Source organism: Typopeltis vanoorti, chromosome 24 (assembly GCF_054136105.1).
Source record: "Typopeltis vanoorti isolate ZY-2024b chromosome 24, IOZ_Tvanoo_1.0, whole genome shotgun sequence".
Lineage (NCBI taxonomy): Eukaryota > Metazoa > Arthropoda > Arachnida > Uropygi > Thelyphonidae > Typopeltis > Typopeltis vanoorti.
The window spans coordinates 42,807,412-42,829,823 of NC_143572.1; the positions used below are offsets into that span (position 1 = coordinate 42,807,412).

General features: G+C 36.4%; 1 protein-coding gene across 3 annotated transcripts in view; it reads left to right on the top strand.

The window, feature by feature from the left end:
• The window catches only part of LOC150093134 (choline/ethanolamine transporter flvcr2a-like), a 203,069-nt gene that overhangs the window by 123,259 nt on the left and 57,398 nt on the right, over positions 1-22,412 (top strand). For all 3 annotated transcript variants that reach the window (XM_090413323.1, XM_090413325.1, XM_090413322.1), the window contains exon 6: positions 5,383-5,450. In XM_090413323.1, coding sequence (XP_090269449.1) covers positions 5,383-5,450 — 68 coding nt within the window. The remainder of the gene's footprint in view (positions 1-5,382; positions 5,451-22,412) is intronic.

Genomic DNA, 22,412 nt, shown 5'->3' on the forward strand with positions numbered 1-22,412 from the left:
AATGTTATTAATGTGGAGAGTTTTAAGGATTTCAAGATTCACTTTGATAAATATGTTGTGAGTTGAATGAACCTCACATGATGCATCTGCTAACTTCATGGAGAGTGTGATAATATCCTATACAAATGCAAATTGTGTTTTGTTTCAAATTTCTATATGTATAAAACAGATTGTCTCTTCTTACTTTCTGGTCATATTAGGGTTACTAAAGGGCTGCTGTTGATGCAATATATATATATATATCCTCTCATAGGCTAGTAAACCCCACTTTGTGTTGTGTAGCCTGTTTCTACAAACAAGGCTCTGCAGTATCCTGTTACTATTTCCACAATGAAGGCATATCTTCCATAGTTGAAGGAATTGCCATCTAGACCTCCAGGTGTATTTCATTTCCCAGTGAAATATCACCTTGCTTATTAAAAGCCTGAAGTGACTTGCTGTCGTGTTTAGTCTTTAGAGTAAGTACTCTGGTATCTGCCACCCCAATCCCTCCACACACATATGTTCAGTGCAGATGACACCATTCAAGGACATGCAAAATACATTACAAAGACATAACCCCTCTCCATTCATCCATGGCTACAGCAGTAAAGCAGCTCCACTAGACAATATACAGGACCAAACTTTTGATGTCTTGAATTAGGAGACTTTCCAGTCAGCTAGCAAAAATTCTTGCTGGCAGTTCATGCCTGGAGAGTCCAAGTATGGTGGTGGTATGCAAGCAGAAGCAATCAAAGCCACATGCAGACAAGATACCAGGTTTCCTTTATGTATTTGCAATTCTTTCGCCTCGCATTAACATAATCTAAAGACAGGGATGACCTGGCATTCTTCTGATTCTCTTCCAATGCCTGCATTTATGACAAAGTTCCCCCCCCCCACACACACACTTTACCAAGAACTGCTTACTCCATACCATTCCTTCCATAGAGGCCTGCTCAGCAAACTACAGTCCCATTAGTTGGCCATCCCCCTTTGTAAGTGATTGCTGGTGTCCTTGGCTGTGTAATAAGTGCCAGGAATATACATAATACTCTCCTGTAGACATGCTCTCACTGACTTCAAATTCTCTCCACAGTTTTGCTACTGATAGTACTCTTCATTCCCATTTTTCATTTAACAAACTATTTAGTGCCCAAGTATTAGAAACCTCAAGATCATCTATAACCATGGCTGTAAATTCAGCCCCTTGCTATTCTTCAATGGGGCAAGGATAACCTTATGAACTTCAGTGCTATCAAATCGCACCCCTGTATTTTGGTAGCACTGAAATTCATGTTTTTTCTCACAAGAAAGAACAGCACCCTTACTTTTGATAATACCCATATATCCAAACATGATAAGAGATTCTCTTCTTGTGCTGGCTTTACACCTGGAAGCTTTCCTAGCACATTCACATTGCAACATAGCATCTGCAACAACTAAAAAATACCCTGTGTACTTTTCTGCTCAAGGCACTTTTCATTTGTGTAAGTGCCAACCTAGCAAATAATCTATTATTATCAACAAATTCCTGACATGTACCCTGAAGGGGATGTACAGAATATGATGGTACTACATGAAAAACTTACATCATCACTAACTTCTCATCTACAATTATCCTCCAAATCAATATGTTACCTGTCAAGACTCCAACATTATCAGATCTTGTATTTCTGTCTTTTAAGGCACTTTTTTTACTGTATCAATCTACTTACATCTTGATCTTCTTCTGGGTCTTTTTCCTGCCAATCTGGCAGAGAACACTTGTTTTGCTAATCTTTCCTCTCCCATTCTGTTTAAGTGACAATACCACCTGAAATTAGCTCTGCTAACACATTCTTAGATGCTAACAACATCAAGTTCTTTTCTCATATCCTTTAATATGATATTGCCACTGATGCCATCTGTTCATATCCCTAATATTTTTCAGAACTTTCATATCTGTGGTCTCTAGTCTTTGGTCAAGTGTTTTATTTCTAACCAGCTCTCAGATCCATAAGTTAAAATTGGTTTGAACAGCTAACGTCTGTTCAAACCAATACATATATAGCTAAATTAGCTGTATACGTCTTGTATACAGCTAATTTACCATACAAGCTTTGTTGATTCTGTTGTCTATTTCCATATTTAATACCATCGTCACTAAAAATTGTGCCTAGGTAGCTGAAATGTTTTACTTGTTCTATAGGTTCTTTCTCATTCACAATGCAGTTGATGTTTTCATTGCTTCTGGCTATTTTCATTGTCTTTGCTTTGTTATTGCTGATCTTCATACCAAATCTATTACAACAGCTATTCAATTTAGTGAGGGAATCTTGCAGACTTGTACTGGATTTATTTAAAAGTATAACATCATCCACATAAAATAAAGAGCCAAGATTAACATCTCCAATTTTGATATCAGGTTTAATACCACTTTTCTTCATAATGTGATCCATATAGATAATGTACATTCTTGTCTGATGCCAGATTTAACATTAAACCATCTTCCTGTATTTCCTTCAATTCTAACTGTTGACTTACAGCTTAAATAAAGACTAAGTATTGCTTGATATAATGCCTCATCGACACCATATAACTGTATCATTTTGAATAGCTTTTCTCTTGGCACCTTGTCATATGCCTTTTCGAGATCTACAAAACTTAAATACAGATATTTGTTATATTCTCAACTATTTGTCGTAAAGTGAAAATCTGATCCTGACAGTCTCTATTTGGCCTGAATCCAGCTTATTCTTCACCAAACTTCCCTTCAACAATCCTTCTCAACTGTTTCTCAAGTATACTTGCAGAAGTTTTACAAGGAACACTCAGTAGGGAATTCTCACATTGAGTTTTATTATCCCCTTTTATATATGGGTACTATGAGATGTCTACTCCAATCATCTAGAATTTGTCAATCTGTCCAAGCCTTCTGAACTATGCAGTGCAAGCCACTGTAAGACTTTCATACCTCCATACTTGAGCATTTCTGGTTGAATATCGTTTACTCCAGCTGCCTTTCCACATTTCAAGCTTTTGATGACTTTTTCTACTTCAAGTATGGATATGTATTCCTGATTGTATGCCTTATTTTTTTACCACTGTGCTGTCACTGATTGTTTCATTTAGAAATTTTTCGAAGTAATTACTCCATACATCAAGGATATCTTTTTCTCCAGTTTTCATGTCACCTTTATCATCTCTCTAATTCCTTTTACAGCAAACTTTCCTCCATTTCTGAGCTTTTTCAACAATTTCCAGAATATCTTGCCACCTTCCTGATATTCATTTTCTATGTTCTTAACAAACTCTTCCCATGAATTTTGTTTAGCTAGTTTTACATAGTGTTTAGCTTTCTTACATTTGTCTCTATTCTCTAAGAGCACAAGCTGACTTACTTGCCAGGAACCTTTGATATGCTTTCTTCTTTTCTTTCACTGCCTTTTTAACTTCCTGTGTCAATCATGGAGTTCTGATTTTTCTATCCTTGCAATCTCACTACATGCATCTCTGGCTGAATCCATCAATGTTTTCTTCAGGATTTTCCACTGAAACTCCAAGGTTTGGTTCCTGTTCTCAAACTCATTCATTTTTCTTGCATAATGTTTGTGTATTTTAGTCTACAGTTCACATCTAAGAGCTGCTCAACTTTTATTCGCTTTAAAACTTTCTTACATGTTCTTCTTTTCAATATGAAATTCAATTTTATCCTGTTCAAGACTAAATGGTGATCACTTCCAATTTCAAATCCTCTGTACACTCTGGTGTCCTGCACCAGTTGGAAAACATCACTATCAACAATAACATAGTGAATGAAACTTTTCTTATTCCTTGCATCTTCTCTCCATGTGAATTTGTGCACATTTTTTTTTTGGAACATTGTGTTAATAATAATCAGTCCATATCCTGAGCAGAAATCCAACAGATATTTGCCATTATTATTAACTTTGCTCTTTTCTCGAAAGTTTTACAAAATATTTTTGTATGTCCGACAATCATTTCCTACTCTACTATTTATATCCTCAACAAGGACCAGCTTTTCCTATTTCATTGTGTCAGTTGCTTTGTCTAAAGTCTCAAAAAATTCCTCCACTTCTACCTTAGTAGAAACTTTGTGGGACCATAGACACAAAAGTCTCATTATCCAGTTCCCCATTTTGATATTTGCCCACATCACTCTACTTGATATTGCCTGCCATTCAAGAAGATTAGCTTTGTATTTGTTGTTGTTGAATACTATAGCTACTTCTTCTTTTCCCTGATTGTTATTGCCTGAATATAACATTTTGTTTTTATTGCTTAGAAAGACCTCACCAGTTTTTGTCTTTTTTGTTTCAGTTATCCCTATTATGTCAATCTGGTACTTATCCAATTCCTCAGCCATTTCAAAGTTCCATTTCTTTGCCATTCAGGCTTCTTATGTTGATACTACCAATCTTGAACTCTGGTGATGTTGAGTTGGGATGTGTTTCAGGATTTGTTCCAGTACCTGACTTTATGCTGTTTGTCCTAGCTCCTTAGTGATGGCAATTGGTCTTTGTTGAATCGGGCAATCACTCCAGCTGACATGAAATTCTGTCATGTTGTACCATCATTTTACTTTGTAATTTAAGCCAATAAGAATACAATTTGGTCTGCTAAATTCCAAATTGACAGCCCATCATCATTTGTTCAGTATCCAGGTAGGTAGCTAATAGGGTGCACCACGAGAAGGTGAGGATTGGACATTAGGTCAGAAGTCTTGGTTGGTTCTCTGCATTCCTTTAAAGACTATGTGAAGGTTTTCCTCTCAGTTATAATGATAAAGGAAAAGTTGGTCCATGTTGGCAGTTATTCAAATCTTCCCAATCATGGAATACTGCTCACACATTTGGTGTGGTATACCTAAAGTCTAAGATTGCTTGATGCCATTTAGAAGAGAGCAGTCTGTTTAATTAATAACCATTCTTTAACAGATTCACTCTGGTCCATCTCTCACAGACATTCAGTTATATATATCTTATATCTCTTCTCTGGGTATTTGCATGAACATTGCTCTATTGACCTGGCTATTGTCATTCCTACTATGACAGTAGCTAGTTCATCTAAAAATGTAAGAACTGCTATTGATCAACATCCATTTTACTATCCAGCTTCAGACTTACTGAATCAACTTCTCATTCTCCTCTTTCATATTTATCCTCTGTTCTTTGAAATAGCCTCCCTCATCTTTCCCAGCACTTCAACCTTTATCTGTTCAAAAAACACAAAGTCTTTCTTTCTTCTTACCTTTTGCCCATACACATCATTAAGGTGCTTATGGGCCTTGTGACCTTTTGTTTTGTGTGTGGGTCATTATTTAAAAAAAAGTATGCTTGTTCAAATATTATATATATGATTTGGATAAGTTTTTTGAAACTAATGGACATATTCTTACAGGATTAAATGTTGGTGTCTACAATGTATTTTCTACTGTCTTAAATCAAGTAGTACTGAGTCATTTTCCGGTAAGAAATACAAAATGATTATCAGTAGTTTGGAATCTAATGTATAAAATTGATTTAAAATTTTACTGAACTTGTAATTTTTTCAAAACTTATAAAAATTCAAATTTTTTTTTACAAATTTGACTAACAGAATTTATATAAAAGCAGAAAAGTTAAACAGTATTTCACAAAGCTGTAAAACATATAAACCAGCAATTCAGTAGTTTTTATCTGAACATTTAATTGGTTTAATGCAAATATAATTTCTGCTTATTGTGTGGGCAGAAACACAGGAAAGGCTTAGAATGTTACAGTAAATTTGTAATTGAAGAAAAACTACATAAAAACCTATTTTTGAGATAAGTGACCATTTTGTTTCCTGAATCCTACTATACTTTATACTACTGATCTCCAAAGATTCAATGGAATTTTTACTATTTTCTTGGAAACTGAACTTAAAAGTTTTGAATCAAGTAATGTTAGTATTGAAACATTGCTTTGGATAAAAGGTTGTATTCTCTTTAGACAAAGGAAAAAAAATATGATGTAAATCTTTCTTCTCTTTTATCACACTACATGATTATCATCATATACAGGTCTAGGTAAAACAAAGTTTAGGAAACTTTGTCCAAGGACAGTATAGCATTTCTAAAAAAATAGCTATGCATGTGGTTGACAGCCAAATATGAAATTAACTGACATGAAAACATTGCTTCTAATTCCAAAATAAGTGATCATTTTGTTTACCGAATCCTATTACTGTTAAGTGTACAGAAAGAAAATCCTTTTAATTTTCTGTGAACTTAAAAAGCAGGAATGTGCAATTCTAAACCTTTAAAACTCTTGACTTGTGAACTTGAACTGGCTTTTGCTTTGTATTGTCTATTATCTATTTAAATAATTGTCTGCTTTTGTGTTATGTCATTGTTGTCATTTATATGTTCCTAAGTTTATTTTAAACCAGCCACATTCACATGATTAGTCTGCCAGCGAGTCAAATGATTTTGAAATCTTGTGTGCATCAAATATATTTTGACTTATATGCCAATTTTAATAAATCATTATTTGATTATCTTAATATCTTTTACATAACTAGTTGTCTATGTTTCAAGTTCATTATAGAAACTTCCATTCACCTCTATACTTGAAATTAAATCCAAATTTGTGACATCCTCAGGTTTAAATACAGTAATTTTCTGAAGAGATTGAGTTTGTAATTAATACATAACTTTCCTGTTGTGAGAGAATGAGTAGAATACAACAATAAATCTTGCAGTGTGTGTATGCCACCCCCCCCCCCCTTCCTTGGAAGTATGTGCAACTGTTCAATATATAGCTACCTTTTTTTTTTGGAAGAGTAATGTTTCTTGTATTTAGGCTTGGTGCTGGTTGAAGTTCATATTAAGGTTTAATGGAAGGAAAACAGCACACTGAAAAATAAACTGGAACCATTAAACATAGATTTAATGGTTCCAGTATTTAGTCTCTATTACAGAGACATCATCTGGGATATAATAACTGTAATATCTCACACAAACAACATATGAGTATAAGATATTGTGAACAATAGTGAAAGATATCCTGTAAGCCTAAATTCCTAAGAGGGGTGCCATCTTTGGGAGTTGCGAGGAGTGTCATGTATGGAGATTCAGTGATTCAATGTATGCAGAATAAAGTGCAAAAGGAGTGCTTATCTGAAGGAATGACGGTGGGGTGTTGTCAATGAAGTAAGTTGAAAACATAGATGAAATCATAGTGATGATTGGTATAAATTACATAGCGAGAGATTTGAGATTATTGCCAAGAGTTGTGCAACAGAAATATGCGACAGGAAAAATAGTGTGTTCATTGCTTCTATGATAATGCAGAGCAGAGGAGAACAGTGTTAATAAATGAGATGATAGCAAGACTGTGTAAGAAAAGTCTGTAATATGTGGATACTTAGAGCATATTTGAGCTGTATGCAAGAGGTGGATTACATTTGAAAACAGAAGGCAGGCATTTAAAAAGACTTTTGAGTAAGTTTGTTAGGGCAGAGATTTATACTGTATTGTAGAGCGAAGTGTAGTATGCAGAGAGTAATAATGACTGTGATTACTGACAGTACACTGGTTTTTCTATACAGGAATACTAGGAGAATTAGAAATAAGGGGAATGAGTTCATGGCATTGACTCAGTCTCTCCAAAGATAGGGTAGAGAATCAGAGGGGAAATGATGTTAATGACTTTGCAAGTATAATGGTATGAGGTCAAAGTGAATAGAACAAAATATTGTTCTGAGATACTGCTATAGAGCAGGAAATATAGATGGTGATGAGCAGGACATGTTCTGGCAAATTAGTTTGGCAAGTGCAAAGTGGATGATCATTATGGTGGACTTCAAATATAGCAATATAAAGTGAGCAGAGGAATCAACATATAGTACTACTTAAAGAGCTACATTTTTTGGACTTCTTGACGACAGCTCTTGGATAGCATGTGTTGAAGGGAGTGCGATGATTGGGTTTTGGACTTGATCATAGCATCAGCAAATCTGATTATGACCAAAATGTCATACTTGCCCCAGAGGATGATCATATAGTCCTTTGACTAGGAGGATGAATAGAAGTTTCAGGGTGGAAGGAATTTATGTGGAATTATAAGGCAGGCAACAATAATAGACTTAGGAGCCAGCTTGTAGCAATTCAATGGATGAATGGATTTGAAGGATGAGAGGTTAGTAGTGCATGTGAAATAGTGAAGAAGAAATTATTGATGGCAATGGCAGATTGTATATCCTGAGTGAAGAAGATAAATGAATTTAGAGTAAAATGGTTGACCAGAGGATCAAACAGAAATTGTAGATAAAAAAAGAAGCTACAGAAGGTATATAAAGAGAGGCGGAGAACAGTCGCATGAGGATTATAAGGTTCAGGCATACTTTACTAGGAAGATAACTGGTATTGTAAGGAGAGAAAAATTAGAATACAAGAGGAGACTAGCACTACTACAATCCAAGGATCATACTAAGGAGTTTTGCCATATGGTCAGTTGGAGAAAAATGATTATGGATGAATTACCTTGCTGGATGGAGATGATGGTGGGATGACCAAAACAGATGACATAACTGAGCTATTTAATGATCACTTTATTAGTGTGTTCAATCTTGGTAAAGCATGCTTTATTCCTAGAGGGATAAGGGGTAGGGCGAAGGATTAGAAATGAATGAAGAAGATGTATTCTGAATACAGCACTAGATGTTAGGCAGGAATATTAGATGGGATCATGCCATGTGTTTTAAGAGAATGTGCTAAGAAACTGACTTTGCCATTATCCTGGGTATTTGAAAGCTTTACAACGGGTCAGTTTTCTGAAGAACAGAAGTCTACATACATTTTATTACATTTTACATACATTTTTTAAAATGTAGGTATCAAACTATAGACCAGTTTGTATTTCTTCTGTGTTTGTTAAGAGTGGAAAATTTGATAATAACTCATATACAGAATTGAGCAGATGAGTATGCAACCAGCATGGATTTGTTAAGTGACAGTCTTGTTTTAGTAATCTGGTTACCTTTTACATTAGAATAACATGAGCATTGGATGAGGGTAATACATGCACTGTTATTTTTTTGGATTTTGCAAAACCATTTGACAGGATGCCACACGACAAGTTGATTTTTTTTTTAAGTAGCAAAATATGGGTTAAGATATAATTCGTTTTCTGATAGATATCAAAAAAAGTATGTGGGGAGAGGTGTTTGGGGGGGGGGGACACTATCATAGAGTGGGAAGGTTACAAGTGGAATTCCACAGGATTCATTACTGGGATGCTGTTCATTGTTTATGTCAGTAATATTGTCACTAGACTACAGAGTGATATGCAGTTGTTTGCAATCCTGTGAAGCTTGGGAGAGTTATTAGTAATAGTGCTGATGTTTTGACTTTTCAAGAGGATTTGAATTAGCTGGAGAGGTGGGAAAATGAATGTAGATATTAATTTAATGCAGCTGATTGTAATGTTTTGAAATTTAGAATCCACAGATGGCATGCTTTATGCTCATTTGGAGTTATATTGGAAGAAATGGAGGACGTAAGGGATCTTGGGATGATTGTAGATAGAAATATGAACTTCAGAAGACATATTTCAAAGATTGCAAAGACAACATAGAGAATTGCTGCATCATTGAGATGAATGTTGACTAGCAGAGATATGAGGATTGTGATAAAATTGTATAAACTTCTGACCAGATCAGATCACATCTGGATTACTGTGCTCAGATCTGGTCATTGAGATTTGAGGGGGATGAAATAACCTTGAAATACAAAGGCAAATAATTAAAATTAATTCATATGGAATAAGAGAGAAATTAGTCGGAACACTAAATTAGCTGTATACAAGACAGTGTTCAAACCAGTTTTAACTTATGGATCTGAGAGTTGGGTCAGAAGTAAAACACTTGACCAAAGACTAGAGACCGCAGATATGAGAGTCCTGAGAAAGATTAGAGGCGTGAACAGATGGCATCAATGGCAATATCATATTAAAAATGAGGACATTAGGAAAGAACTTGACATTGTCAGCATCCAGGAATGCATTAGCAGAGCTAATCTCAGGTGGTATGGTCACTTAAATAGAATGGGAGAGGAAAGATTAGCAAAACAAGTGTTCTCTGCCAGGTTGGCAGGAAAATGACCCAGAGGAAGACCAAAATATAGGTGGATTGATACGGTACAAGTGCCTTAGACGATAGAAATATAAGATCTGATAATGTTGGAGTCTTGACAAGTAACAGACTGATTTGGAGGAAAATTGTAGATAGGAAGTTAGTAATGATGTAAATTTTTCATGTAGTACTGTCATATCCTGTACACCCCTTGAGGGTATACATGGCAGGAATTTGATGATGATGATGATGATGATAATTAAAATTACATCAGGTCTGTACAGTGTTGGTTATGAGAACAGGCTAAAGGCATGGAAATTACAGTTGATGGATGGAAGATGGGGGGGGGGATGATTAAGAACATTTAAGTTGTTGAAAAGTATTTCAGCAGCTGAGAAAATTTTTCATATGGTAGAATAATAGAAAGGAACAAGAAATTGCAAAATGAAGGAGTAAGAGGATTAGAAGTAAATTTTTGCAGGAGCATGAAATGCATTGCCTTAGAGGGTATTGAAAGTACAAATAGTGGATGAGTTTAAAGAGTGGTACTATAGCCTTTGTGTTGCCTAAGATGGACCTTCTACATTACATTATGTGACACCTCCAAGGAGTGTAAGTCCTCATAGGATAGCACTTCACTCAACTTAGACACTGTCAGTCTGCACCTTTTAATCCTCTCCTACACATTATTTGGTCATTCTACTCTTGACTTCTCCCAGAATATTAATATCCATTCTTAGTCCCCAAACTTACTGAACCTTGACACCAAACATTGATATAAGACAATAATTGCATATTTGTGACTACTGCAAAGTGCTGCAATTCCATTTTTACAATTACTGAAGCATGGAATTTTAATACCACGTGAAAACAATCCTGGTGTTTAGGCTTATACATTAATTCTCCAGCATTGTGTAGTAGCCAAAGTGCTTTCTTGTAGTACTGGCAATACCTTGTCACATATCAAAAAACTCAGCCCATTTTAAGTCTGGTATAAAAGATCTTGTGTTCTGCAACATTGACTTAATGGTCAGTTTCAATGTCTCCTTCTTATTCACAAATGTCCCACTTAAGGACACCTTGACATTTATCCAAGCAGAATTTCTTCCTGAGCCCTGTTTCAGTTCACTATGAACTTGAACTATTTTGTTTGGCAAGGAAAATTCTACAAACAAATTGAGGGTACAGCCATGGGCTCTGCTCTTTCTCTCCCCCCCCCCCCCAGTTAACTTTTTCATGCAGACAAAGAACGGCCTAATTTCTTTCTCCCTTAAACTCGTTATTTGACTATGCCATGTTGATGATGTGTTTGCAATTTGGCCACATGGCCGGGACATCTTTCACACTTTCCTATCCCATTTGAACAGCCAACATCGAAAGATCCAATTCATAACAGAAATAGAAAATAACAGTCTGCCCTTCATAGACACCTTTGTTACAAGACAACCAAATGGATCTCTGACCTTCACAGTATACACTGTATATTGTATTCTCTGACCTTCTCAGTATACAGAAAATCCACACATACACACAGGTAAATACATCCATCAGCAGTCACATCTCCTCCCCCAACAGTTTGGAACTATAAAAACATTAGTCCACCGGGGAAAAAAATTGCTGAGATAACATTGCACTCAACACAGACCTCACCCACATAAAAAACACTTTTTGGCCAATGGCTACACCTCCCATGAAATAAAAAGAATTTTAACACCACGTACCCACACCGCCACATTCCCAAACATAGATTATGGCAAATCCATCATGATCCCATATATTCATGGCATCTCAGAAAAGGTGGCCAAGATCTTAAAAAGCACAATCTTGTGACCATTTATAAACCATACAAAAAGCTAGCAACCTTATCTGTTCATCCAAAGACCAGCTGTGTGTGTGTGTGTGTGTGTGCGTGCGTGCGTGCGCGCGTCCGTCCGTCCGTCCGTGTGTTATGTTCCATCGAGTCATTTTCGACTCTGATGATTCTATAAACATACACTCTCCATTCAGGTCTGTCCCTGGCCATATCTTTCAGAATTTCCAGGTATATTCCAGTTGCTTATTTAACTCCATCCACCCATCTAATTCTTGGTCTTCGTCTTCTTCTGCTTCCATCAACTTTAGCAAGCATCATCTTCTCCAGACTGTCATTTGCTCGCATAATATGTCCAAAGTATAACAATGTTTGTTTGATGATCATAGCTTTGAGGGAGAAATCTGGCTTTATTCTGTCTATCACTGATTTATTGGTTTGCTTTGCAGTCCATGGTATTCTTAGTAAGCATCTCCAAACCCATAATTCAAATGCATCTATCTTCCTTTCACTCTCTCTCAGGGTGCAACTTTCACATCTATACAGTACAACAGGGAATACCATTGCTTTCACAATTCTGATTTTTGTTGCGAGGCTAATATCTTTAAAGATTTTGCTTAAATTTGTCATCGCTTTCTTTCCGAGTAATAATCTTCTAACTTCTTCAGTACAATACCCATCTTTATCAATTCGGGATCCTAGGAGCACAAAATTGTTAACTGCTTCCATTTTCTTCCCACCTACTTTAAAATCATTAAGTTCACATGTTGCCATAACTTTTGTCTTTTTGAGTTTAAGTTTAAGGCCATATTTAGCACTTTCTTCTTTAACTTTCATAATAAGTTCTTCCAAATCTTCTTTGCATTCTACTAAGAAGGTGGTATCATCAGTATACCTCAAATTATTAATATTTCTTCCAATTTTAATTCCAACTGAAGACTCCTCCAGCCCTGCCATTCTTAAAATGTATTCTGTACAAGTTAAACAGGTACGGAGATAAAATACATCCTTGTCACACCCCTTTACCTATTGTGAAATACTCAGTTTCTCCAAGATCTGTTCGAAGAGTAGCTTCTTGTTCATAATAAAGATTCCTCAGAAGGATATTGAAATGCTCTGGGACTCCCATTGTTCTTAATACATTCCACAGTTTCACATGATCTATAGAGTCAAAAGCCTTGCTATAGTCAAGGAAACAAAGGTAGACATTCTTTTGATATCCCTGTGCTCTTTCCATTATCCATCTCACATTGGCAATTTGATCTCTTGTTCCTTTAAAATCCTGCCTATTCATCTAGCATTTCTCTCTTCATGAATGGTTCCAGTCTTTTCTGAATGATCTTAAGTAAGACTCTACTTGTATGAGAAATCAATGCCATAGTTCTGTAATTTTCACACTCTCTTGCATCGCCTTTCTTCAATAAAGGTATATAAACTGATTTTTTCCATAGGACTTTAGGGCTTCCTGTTTCTCTACTCTTCCATCTTTGTTACTGAAGTGTGCATACCTATGTTTAATACCGGTGTATTAATCCCTGAAAATGCTGATTTAACTTTGGTGAAATATAGGAAGTAATAATTAAATATTTTTAGTTATTATGTAGTGTACATTGTTAATTTCCTTAAACAACATGATGTACATGGAAACAAGAAAAATAATTCTTTAATAGTAATGAAAACTTATTACTAATAAAGGAATAAGCAAGTTAAAATAAATAAAAAATATGAGAAAATGAAAGGGAAAAATGTTTTTTGGCAGTTCTGCTCACAAAACATTTGGGACTTATAGTATGCTGGTACTGTCAGTCAGCAAGTTTAAGGAAGACAATTTTAAAGTTTCTCAGGTAATTTTATTTTTTTTCTTACTTGGCTATATACAATAATGGATATTTCTTTCTTTCTTTCTTAATCTTTCCCTCTTTTACCTTTATGGTGTCAAGGGTTTCTATTCCTTATAACCGCAAGCGTTATATGAGGATGAGGTCATTAGCCCTACGCCGGTGTATTACATTGAGTATTGCATTATTAAGTTCAATCTGCTGTTAATTTGGTGGTTATGCTACTCATAATACATTTCATCACATTTCCTATATCTGTAGGAGCATTATGTTCTCAAGGCTGGTTGCCTACTTGCAGGAGGAAAACCCCCAGTAAATAAACTGGGGAGAAAAACCCTGCAGTCCACGCCCAAGACTGGCTAACTTGGCTATGTCTGAGAAAGATCCTAAGCTCCTCACGTCAGTGACAGGAATTGAACTGAACCCAGGACGCTCCTTTCCCAGGCACATGGTTGCGAAGCGTATAGCCACTCAGCTAACCACACGGACTTAATGGATATTTATTATTCTTTTATTCATTTCCAAGTTAAAGAAAATTTTATCACATCAATTTTTGTGGCTGATTTTAAATTATAGTTTGTGAGAAACATTAATGCTGATAACCATTGTGGCAGTTATCATCATCAGTGTTGCTCCTTTCACAGTATGGTGATACACAGATAAATGAAAAAGATGAGTATTGCATTGTTAGGTTCAATCTGCTGTTAAATTGGTGGTTATGCTACTTGTAACACATTTCATCACAGCTTTCTAGGAGAATAGTGGAATAGATGTAAATTTGCATAATCCTTGGAAGTTGAGGCTGAAAGTGTCCAAGGCAGAGAGTGGGGGGGGGGGAATCAGTGACAGAAGTAGCCAATCATGCATATTATTTTCTGTTAGAGCATTTAGGATTTTGAAAGCCTTTTTGGGACACACCCCAAACACTGATGTGTTCCATTGCTTGGTGGATCTGAGACACCATAGAGTGTTAAAAGTTGCTCAGAATGAAAGTACTCTCTGGAATTAAAAAGGAAGTTCAGGTTTGGGATTCTGATGAATTGAAGATACTATTATCGATAATGTGAGAAATTTGCAACACAAGAAAGGAAAACTCCTCTTTATTGAAGACATTGGTGGTATTGCATTGTTAGGTTCAATCTGCTGTTAAATTGGTGGTTATGCTACTTGTAAGCATAACCTGGGAGAATTTTTTTTATTTTGCTTGAAGACCCACAGCATTTTGTTTTAAAAGAATTAAATGAAGTTCTGGTATTGAGATCAGCATTTAAAGAGTTTGCAGAAATAATGTAGGGAGGAAGAGGAATGCTATAAATTCAATTGGTATTTAGTAAAAGATCATTGATGCATATAGACTGAAAAGAAAATGGGACACCAATTGTGCAGTGTAGAAGAAATGCCCGAATGGAAGTTTGATACCAGTATTTCAATCTCAATGCCCATTGAGTTCATTTGTAGACATCAGGCCTGGACTAAGCATGGTGGCATCATATGTTATCGAATGAACATGAGTCAAGTGACTCATTGCACAGCTCATCATACCATGACTTGAATGCATTCACTGTCTCCATACCATACTTCACTTCCTGGCAGTGCATTCCAACCACCCACAACTCTCTCCACACAGAAAACCTGCTCCTTACCTGCTTCCAGGGATGGCCTCTTGGTCTCCTTTTGTCTTCACTCATTCTGTGGAAAATCTGATCCACATTAATCTGGTAATAACCCTTATCAACATTATATGTCTCAATCATGCCCCACCCACCTTCTTTCCACTAGACTGCAAACTGCATTCCCTCAATCTGTCTCCATACTCAACATTCCAGAGACCAGAAAAACCACCTTAGTCAATCGTCTCTGAACCCTTTCCAATATCTCATTATTCTTATGAAAACTCAGTGACCAAATCTGTGCATATGTGGTTTGATCAAAGCAGTATACAGTGGAATCATAACATCCTTATTCTTATAGGTCAGTATTCTCTGCATTATTGACATAATATACTGTGCTGTGCCTTCCTCACAATTTTAGCAAAATGTCCCCCAAATTCCATATCCTTATCCACCAACATCTTCAAATCCCTCATCTCCTCCACCTTTTTTAAGATATCTCACCAGTCTTATAATCTGCATCTCATCTGTGCTTTCTGAATTTTAAAATCTTACACTTTTCAACAGTGAACTGGAAACCTAATCATTAGCCCATTCACAAAGTCTCTTAAAGATCACTTGCAGAGCCATAACATCCATTTTACTCATAGTTCTTTTCAACTTTGCATCATCTACAAACAATGGTTATATTCTACCATTTTCTCCAACCAGTATCATCCTCCCATGATCATTCTTCTACTGGCCATATATTGAAAAAAAAAAACTCCCAAAGATCTCTTTTGGCCTCATTAGCTAACTGATGCTCATACTACACTTTTGCTACCTTTACCAACAAGTGAATTACCTTTCATGCTTGCTTTTTTTCATGCTTTTGTACTCCTTATGCAACTAACTATTGCCACTACTCCTCATATTGTGCTGTCTCCACAATACCTTCTTCCAAATTACGTGCTTCTCTTCATTCATCCATTTCACACCTACCTTATTTGATCTTCTAACCATGGGATTGCATTCAGACATTGCCTCTGCTAGACAGTTCCTAAGCAGCATTGATCTCCTTTCTATCCAATTCCTTCATTCTATGAAAATGTAAAATTAAAAAGCTAAAAGTGGTCTGTTAAATTGGGGGGGGGGGGGGGATTAAGAAAACTACAGTATTGTATAAAATATATGAGAGAAAAGCAAACTCCCTGTTAGTGATGAAAAAGCAAACACATTCAGGGTAGAGGAAATTATATGCAGGATACAAGCGGGTTGGAGGAACTGGAGGGAGATGGCTGGAGTGTTATGCGATAAGAGGGTGCCGATCAATCTGAAAGGCAAAATTTATAGGACAGTAGCAAGGCCACCTATGACATATGCTATAGAAACTGTGGCCCTGAGGAAAAATAACATCAGCAGGATGGAAGTAGTAGAGATGAGAATGCTTAGGTGGATGTGCGGTGTGACCAGAAAGGATCATCTGAGAAATGACTATGTCAGGGGACTATGAAAATGACTATGAACAGTGAAAGTTATGAACTTAGGAGCGAAAATACAGGAGGCAAGTTGAGATGGTTTGGTCATGTGATGAGGAGGGAGGACGAATATGTGGGAAGAAGGGTCATGCAGATGGATGTGCAAGGAAGGCGGAAGCGTGAGCGGCCAAAAAAGAGATGGAGGGAGCTGGTAGAAGAGGACTTGAAGATGAAGAACTTGGATGTGGTGACAGCCCAAGACAGGAAGGTGTGGAGGAGACTCATAACAAACAGTGACCCCACTTAAGTGGGAGAAGCTGTAGAAGAAGAAGATTCAGGGTAGAGGAAATTATAAAGAATATAGTTAGGGAAAGGTAAGGAGGTTTCTTGGTGAGCAAGTTCGTTCAGCATTACAGAGTGTTATGACGTTTTCTTATCCTTTGTCTTTACTATCCTCTCGACTCCGTCATTTATGTTATTGCCCTTTTCTTATCTTGTTTGCTAATTCCTTACTTAATTAGTTATTTACCTTTTATCTACCCTTTCTTAACTAATCCTGTATTCTATCTTTCTTAAATTCAAAACTCGTCTAACACTGTACCTTACATATACACATTTATCCCTTATAATTTAAACTCTACAATCAAATATTCTCTCCTTCAGTGCTTTGCAGTCCTATTGGCCTCTCTATGTGCTAAACAAACAATCTGAAGAAGTTCACCCTATAAATATTAACACATTTATATTTATGCTGCACCAGCTAATACCTAGGTAGAAAGGATTCTTGTTCAGGGTGCCCCTTTAGAGAGTTAATGATTATTTGATCAAGCATAAATTTATCTCCCCCCGCTTGCCCTATTCTTTCTTACAGTCGCGGCTTACTTATTGCATTAGTATTCATGGGTTTATCCCACTTGGTTCGTTGTTATTTTTATGAGCAGTAGTTTTGAATTCATATAACATAGGCATATCAGGCAAGTACATGAATGAAACAATTTAATGAGCTTTAAGGTGATACACTATAATACATTTCAAAACAGAATAATATGGTTGCACTCAACTCAGATCAAAAGCTCTAATTAACTTTCTTTTAGGGTTACACGGTGATCAGCACTCATATTTGTAGATTTAGGGACTCAAAAACACACGTGTTGAACAGATTATTTTATTAATTACAAATAAAATAAAACTTGACGTTTCGACCTCTATATCGAGGTCATCATCGGAAGAATACAACTGTATATAGAACCAAGCTACATGCTCATGCTTTCTATACCAGTAAACTAAATCTACGTAGTTAATAAATCTTTTTTCTAGCCTGATCTCTAGTGATAGAAAAGAAAAACAAAAATAAATAAAGAAAGAAATAAAAAAAAAAATAAATAAAATAAAATAATAAAAAAAAAAAAATTATATATATATATATATATATATATATATATTATAAATAGATAAATGCAACTACAATAAACTGTTAGAGTCCTTATGTATTAATATTCTGGATAGTTACAAAATGACTTCTTTCAGTTGCTATTGGAAGTTCTAAACACTTCACCAAGTCACCAGGTTGTCTTCTTGTAGTGGGAATTTTTCTAATGCTAGTTTAGGATGTTATACAGGTTGTAGATGGGTCCTCCACATTCTTGAAATGGTGAAGCCATCATTTTTGTTGAGATTTGGGTTGTGTTTGAGCATTTCACAGGACTCTTTAAATTTTCTCTCAAACCAGGTTTTGGTGCGGTGTAGGGACTTGGTATTTTTCCAGTCAATTCTATGGTATGTTTGGAGTGCATGGTCAGAAAGGCCTGTTTTACCGAAGTGGAGGTATTTAATGTGTCGTTTGTGTTCGTCTTGTCTGATTGGGATAGTTCGCCCTGTTTCCCCTATGTATGGTATGTTACATGTGCAGTGTATTTTGTATACCCCTGGGTGTACTAGGTGTGGAAGAGGATCTTTAGTGGAACTGAGTAGGTGTCTTAGCTTATTTGGGGGTTTAAAGGTGGTTTTAATGTTGTATTTGCGAAGTGTTCTGTCTATTTTTTCAGAAATGCCTCTAACATAAGGAATGGCAATAGCATTCTTGAAATCTTTTTTGTTCTTACTGGTATCTTTATGGAGGATCTTGTGAATAGTTTTTTTATTGTATCCATTTTTGATAAATGTTTGGTTGATGATTTTGTATTCTTGGTTTAGAGCCTGTTCATTCGAACAAATAGTTAGGGCTCTGTGTTTAAGGGTGCTTATGACACCTAATTTTTGTGTTATGTGGTGGTAAGAATTTTTGTGTATGTATTGGCCTGTGTGTGTAGGTTTGCGGTAAACTGAGAAGGAGAGACAGCCAGAGGGAAGACGTGTGACAAGTGTGTCTAGGAAAGGAAGAGAGTAGTTTTTTTTCCATTTCAATGGTGAATTGGATACGTTTATGTTGTTTGTTTAGGTGGCTAAGGAATGTATTTAGAGCTTTGCAGCCGTGGGGCCAAATGGTGAAAATATCGTCGACGTTTCTGAGCCAAATTTTGGGCTTTAGACATGCTGTCTCTAGAGCACGTTGCTCAAAGTCTTCCATATAAAAGTTAGCTATTGGGTGAGAAAGTGGTGAGCCCGTGGCTGTACCTTCTTTTTGAAGGTAAAAATTGTTTTGCCATACGAAATATCCGGAGCGGAGTACGTGGGCAAAAAGGGCCGTGATGTCATGTGGAAATATATTCTGTAGGAGCAAGATCGTGTCATTGATTGGGACATTGGTGAAAAGGGAAGTTATGTCAAAGCTGACTAATAAATCTTGGTCGGTGAGTGTAATGTTTTTGATTTTACTGATGAAATGTTGTGTATTTTTTATGTAGGAAGGGGACTGACCTACCAATTCCTTGAGTGTGGCAGCTAATTTTTTTGCTAAGTGATAATTTGGGCTGTCAATTCCTTCAACGATTGGGCGAAGTGGTGTGCCAGATTTGTGTATTTTTGGCAGGCCATAAATTCTGGGTGCACGAGCATACTGAGGTATTAATTTTTTTGTCGTTTCTTTGGGCCATGTGTGAACGGATTTGATTAATTCAGTTGTTTTCTTTTTGTTACGTTTTATGGGGTTGTAGTTAACCTTTTGGTAGGTGTTATGGTCCGATATTAACTGGTTCATTTTTTCAATGTATGTCGTACAGTCTAACAGGACGGTGGAATTGCCTTTATCGGCTTTCGTTATTATAATATCCTGGTTATTTTTTAAGGATTTAAGGGCCAGATTTTCGGTTTTGTTTATGTTGGTGTTTAGTTTTTTGTTAGAATTTAGTATACACGATGTTTCCATTCGTATTTTATCAGCCAGAATGGTGGGGAGGGATCGTAAACCTCTCTCGATATGATACACGATATCAAGCTTGTTTACTGACCTCGGAGCAATGGCGTAGTTCAAACCTTTCTTTAGCAGCGAGAATTCACCTTCAGTGAGAATGTGGTTTGATAGGTTAATAACTGAGCATTGATCTGATGGTGGTTGGTGGCTCCTAACATTGTTTGTGAGCGATTGGTTGCTCCTTATGACGTCTGTTTGTGGTTGGCTGTTCCTTTCGTAATGGCGTCTTGATGATCTTGTGCTTTTCTGTTGTTGTAGGGCTTGAAATTTCATTATTAGTTTTTCTTTATTTTTCAGTAGTGAGTGCTTGGCCGAGTCGTCAGTGATCCTATCTAGAATCTCCCAAATTTCTGGAATAACGTAGTCAGATAATTCAAATTTAAGTTGCAGAACTTTGGTTTGGGTGGATGCTAGATTTTTACGTGCCTCGTGGATTGTTTTCATAACAAGGCTTTTTCCAACCGGGCATAAATACGGAGTGCTTTGGCTGATTTAAACTTCTTTAGTTTAATGCAGTTTGGAATTATGTTGCTGTCTCTACATCGTTTCAAAAAGGCTAGTCGATTCGTTAATAAAGAAACACGTATCTTCAGCTTACCGTAGAGGCTGCACAGTTTGTGGGTCACATCTCCATGGATTATGATGATTCTTTCTTTTAGGGTTACACGGTGATCAGCACTCATATTTGTAGATTTAGGGACTCAAAAACACACGTGTTGAACAGATTATTTTATTAATTACAAATAAAATAAAACTTGACGTTTCGACCTCTATATTGAGGTCATCATCGGAAGAATACAACTGTATACAGAACCAAGCTACATGCTCATGCTTTCTATACCAGTAAACTAAATCTACGTAGTTAATAAATCTTTTTTCTAGCCTGACCTCTAGTGATAGAAAAGAAAAACAAAAATAAATAAAGAAAGAAAAAAAAATAAATAAAATAAAATAAAATAAAAATAAAAAATAAAATAAATAAATAAATAAAAAAATTATATATATATATATATATATATATATTATAAATAGATAAATGCAACTACAATAAACTGTTAGAGTCCTTATGTATTAATATTCTGGATAGTTACAAAAGGATTTCTTTCAGTTGCTATTGGATGTTCTAAACACTTCACCAAGTCACCAGGTTGTCTTCTTGTAGTGGGAATTTTTCTAATGCTAGTTTAGGATGTTATACAGGTTGTAGATGGGTCCTCCACATTCTTGAAATGCTCAAACACAACCCAAATCTCAACAAAAATGATGGCTTCACCATTTCAAGAATGTGGAGGACCCATCTACAACCTGTATAACATCCTAAACTAGCATTAGAAAAATTCCCACTACAAGAAGACAACCTAGTGACTTGGTGAAGTGTTTAGAACATCCAATAGCAACTGAAAGAAATCATTTTGTAACTATCCAGAATATTAATTTGGGAACATTGGGAACATTCCTCACTAGAGCTAACCACCATTTCATAAGCCATCTTATTCTCACCAATTAAGTTGTTCAAATAATCGTCGATATCCGGGAAACCTGAATCCGTTTGGGAATCTCTGAAGTCACTCGGAAAGCCGGGCTCAAACCCATAAAGGACTACAGCAGGGGGCCTCCTTTATTGCTGTGTGCAAAGCTGTCCTGCATGCAAACAAGGTATGTGCCAGATAGGTATCCCAATTCAAGATGCGATCATTTGCTAGCTTCGAGCGAGTGAGCTTCAATGTTCTGTTCATTCGTTCACACATCCCATTACCTTGGGGGTAGTAAGGGGTGGTGAACAGCTTCTTTATTTTTAGCAGTTTGCATAGCTGAAGCATGACCTCAGCAGTAAAGTTGGAACCTCGATCGGAGAGGAGAGTTTCAGGTGTCCCGTATCTAGAAATGATGATTTTAAAAAATTTTTCTACCACAGTCCGAGCAGATTGATTCTTGATCGCCATGGCCTCTGGATACCGTGAGAACATATCTATGAACACCAGTATATACCTGTTTCCTTTCTTGGTGACAGGAAGAGGGCCCACGATATCCATAGCTATGGCTTGAAAAGGGCGCCTCGGGATTGGGATCGACTGTAAGGGGGCTTTGCCCAACACACTGGATTTCTTCTGGCACAAATGACAGGAGGCCACGTATGTCTCAACATCCCTTCTCATTCCTTTCCAAAGATACCTATCACGAATTCTGTTCCATGTTCTGAACATCCCTTGATGACCTGCCAGATCAGCATCATGAAAGGTATGGAGCACCCAAGGGATCATGGTCGCTGGA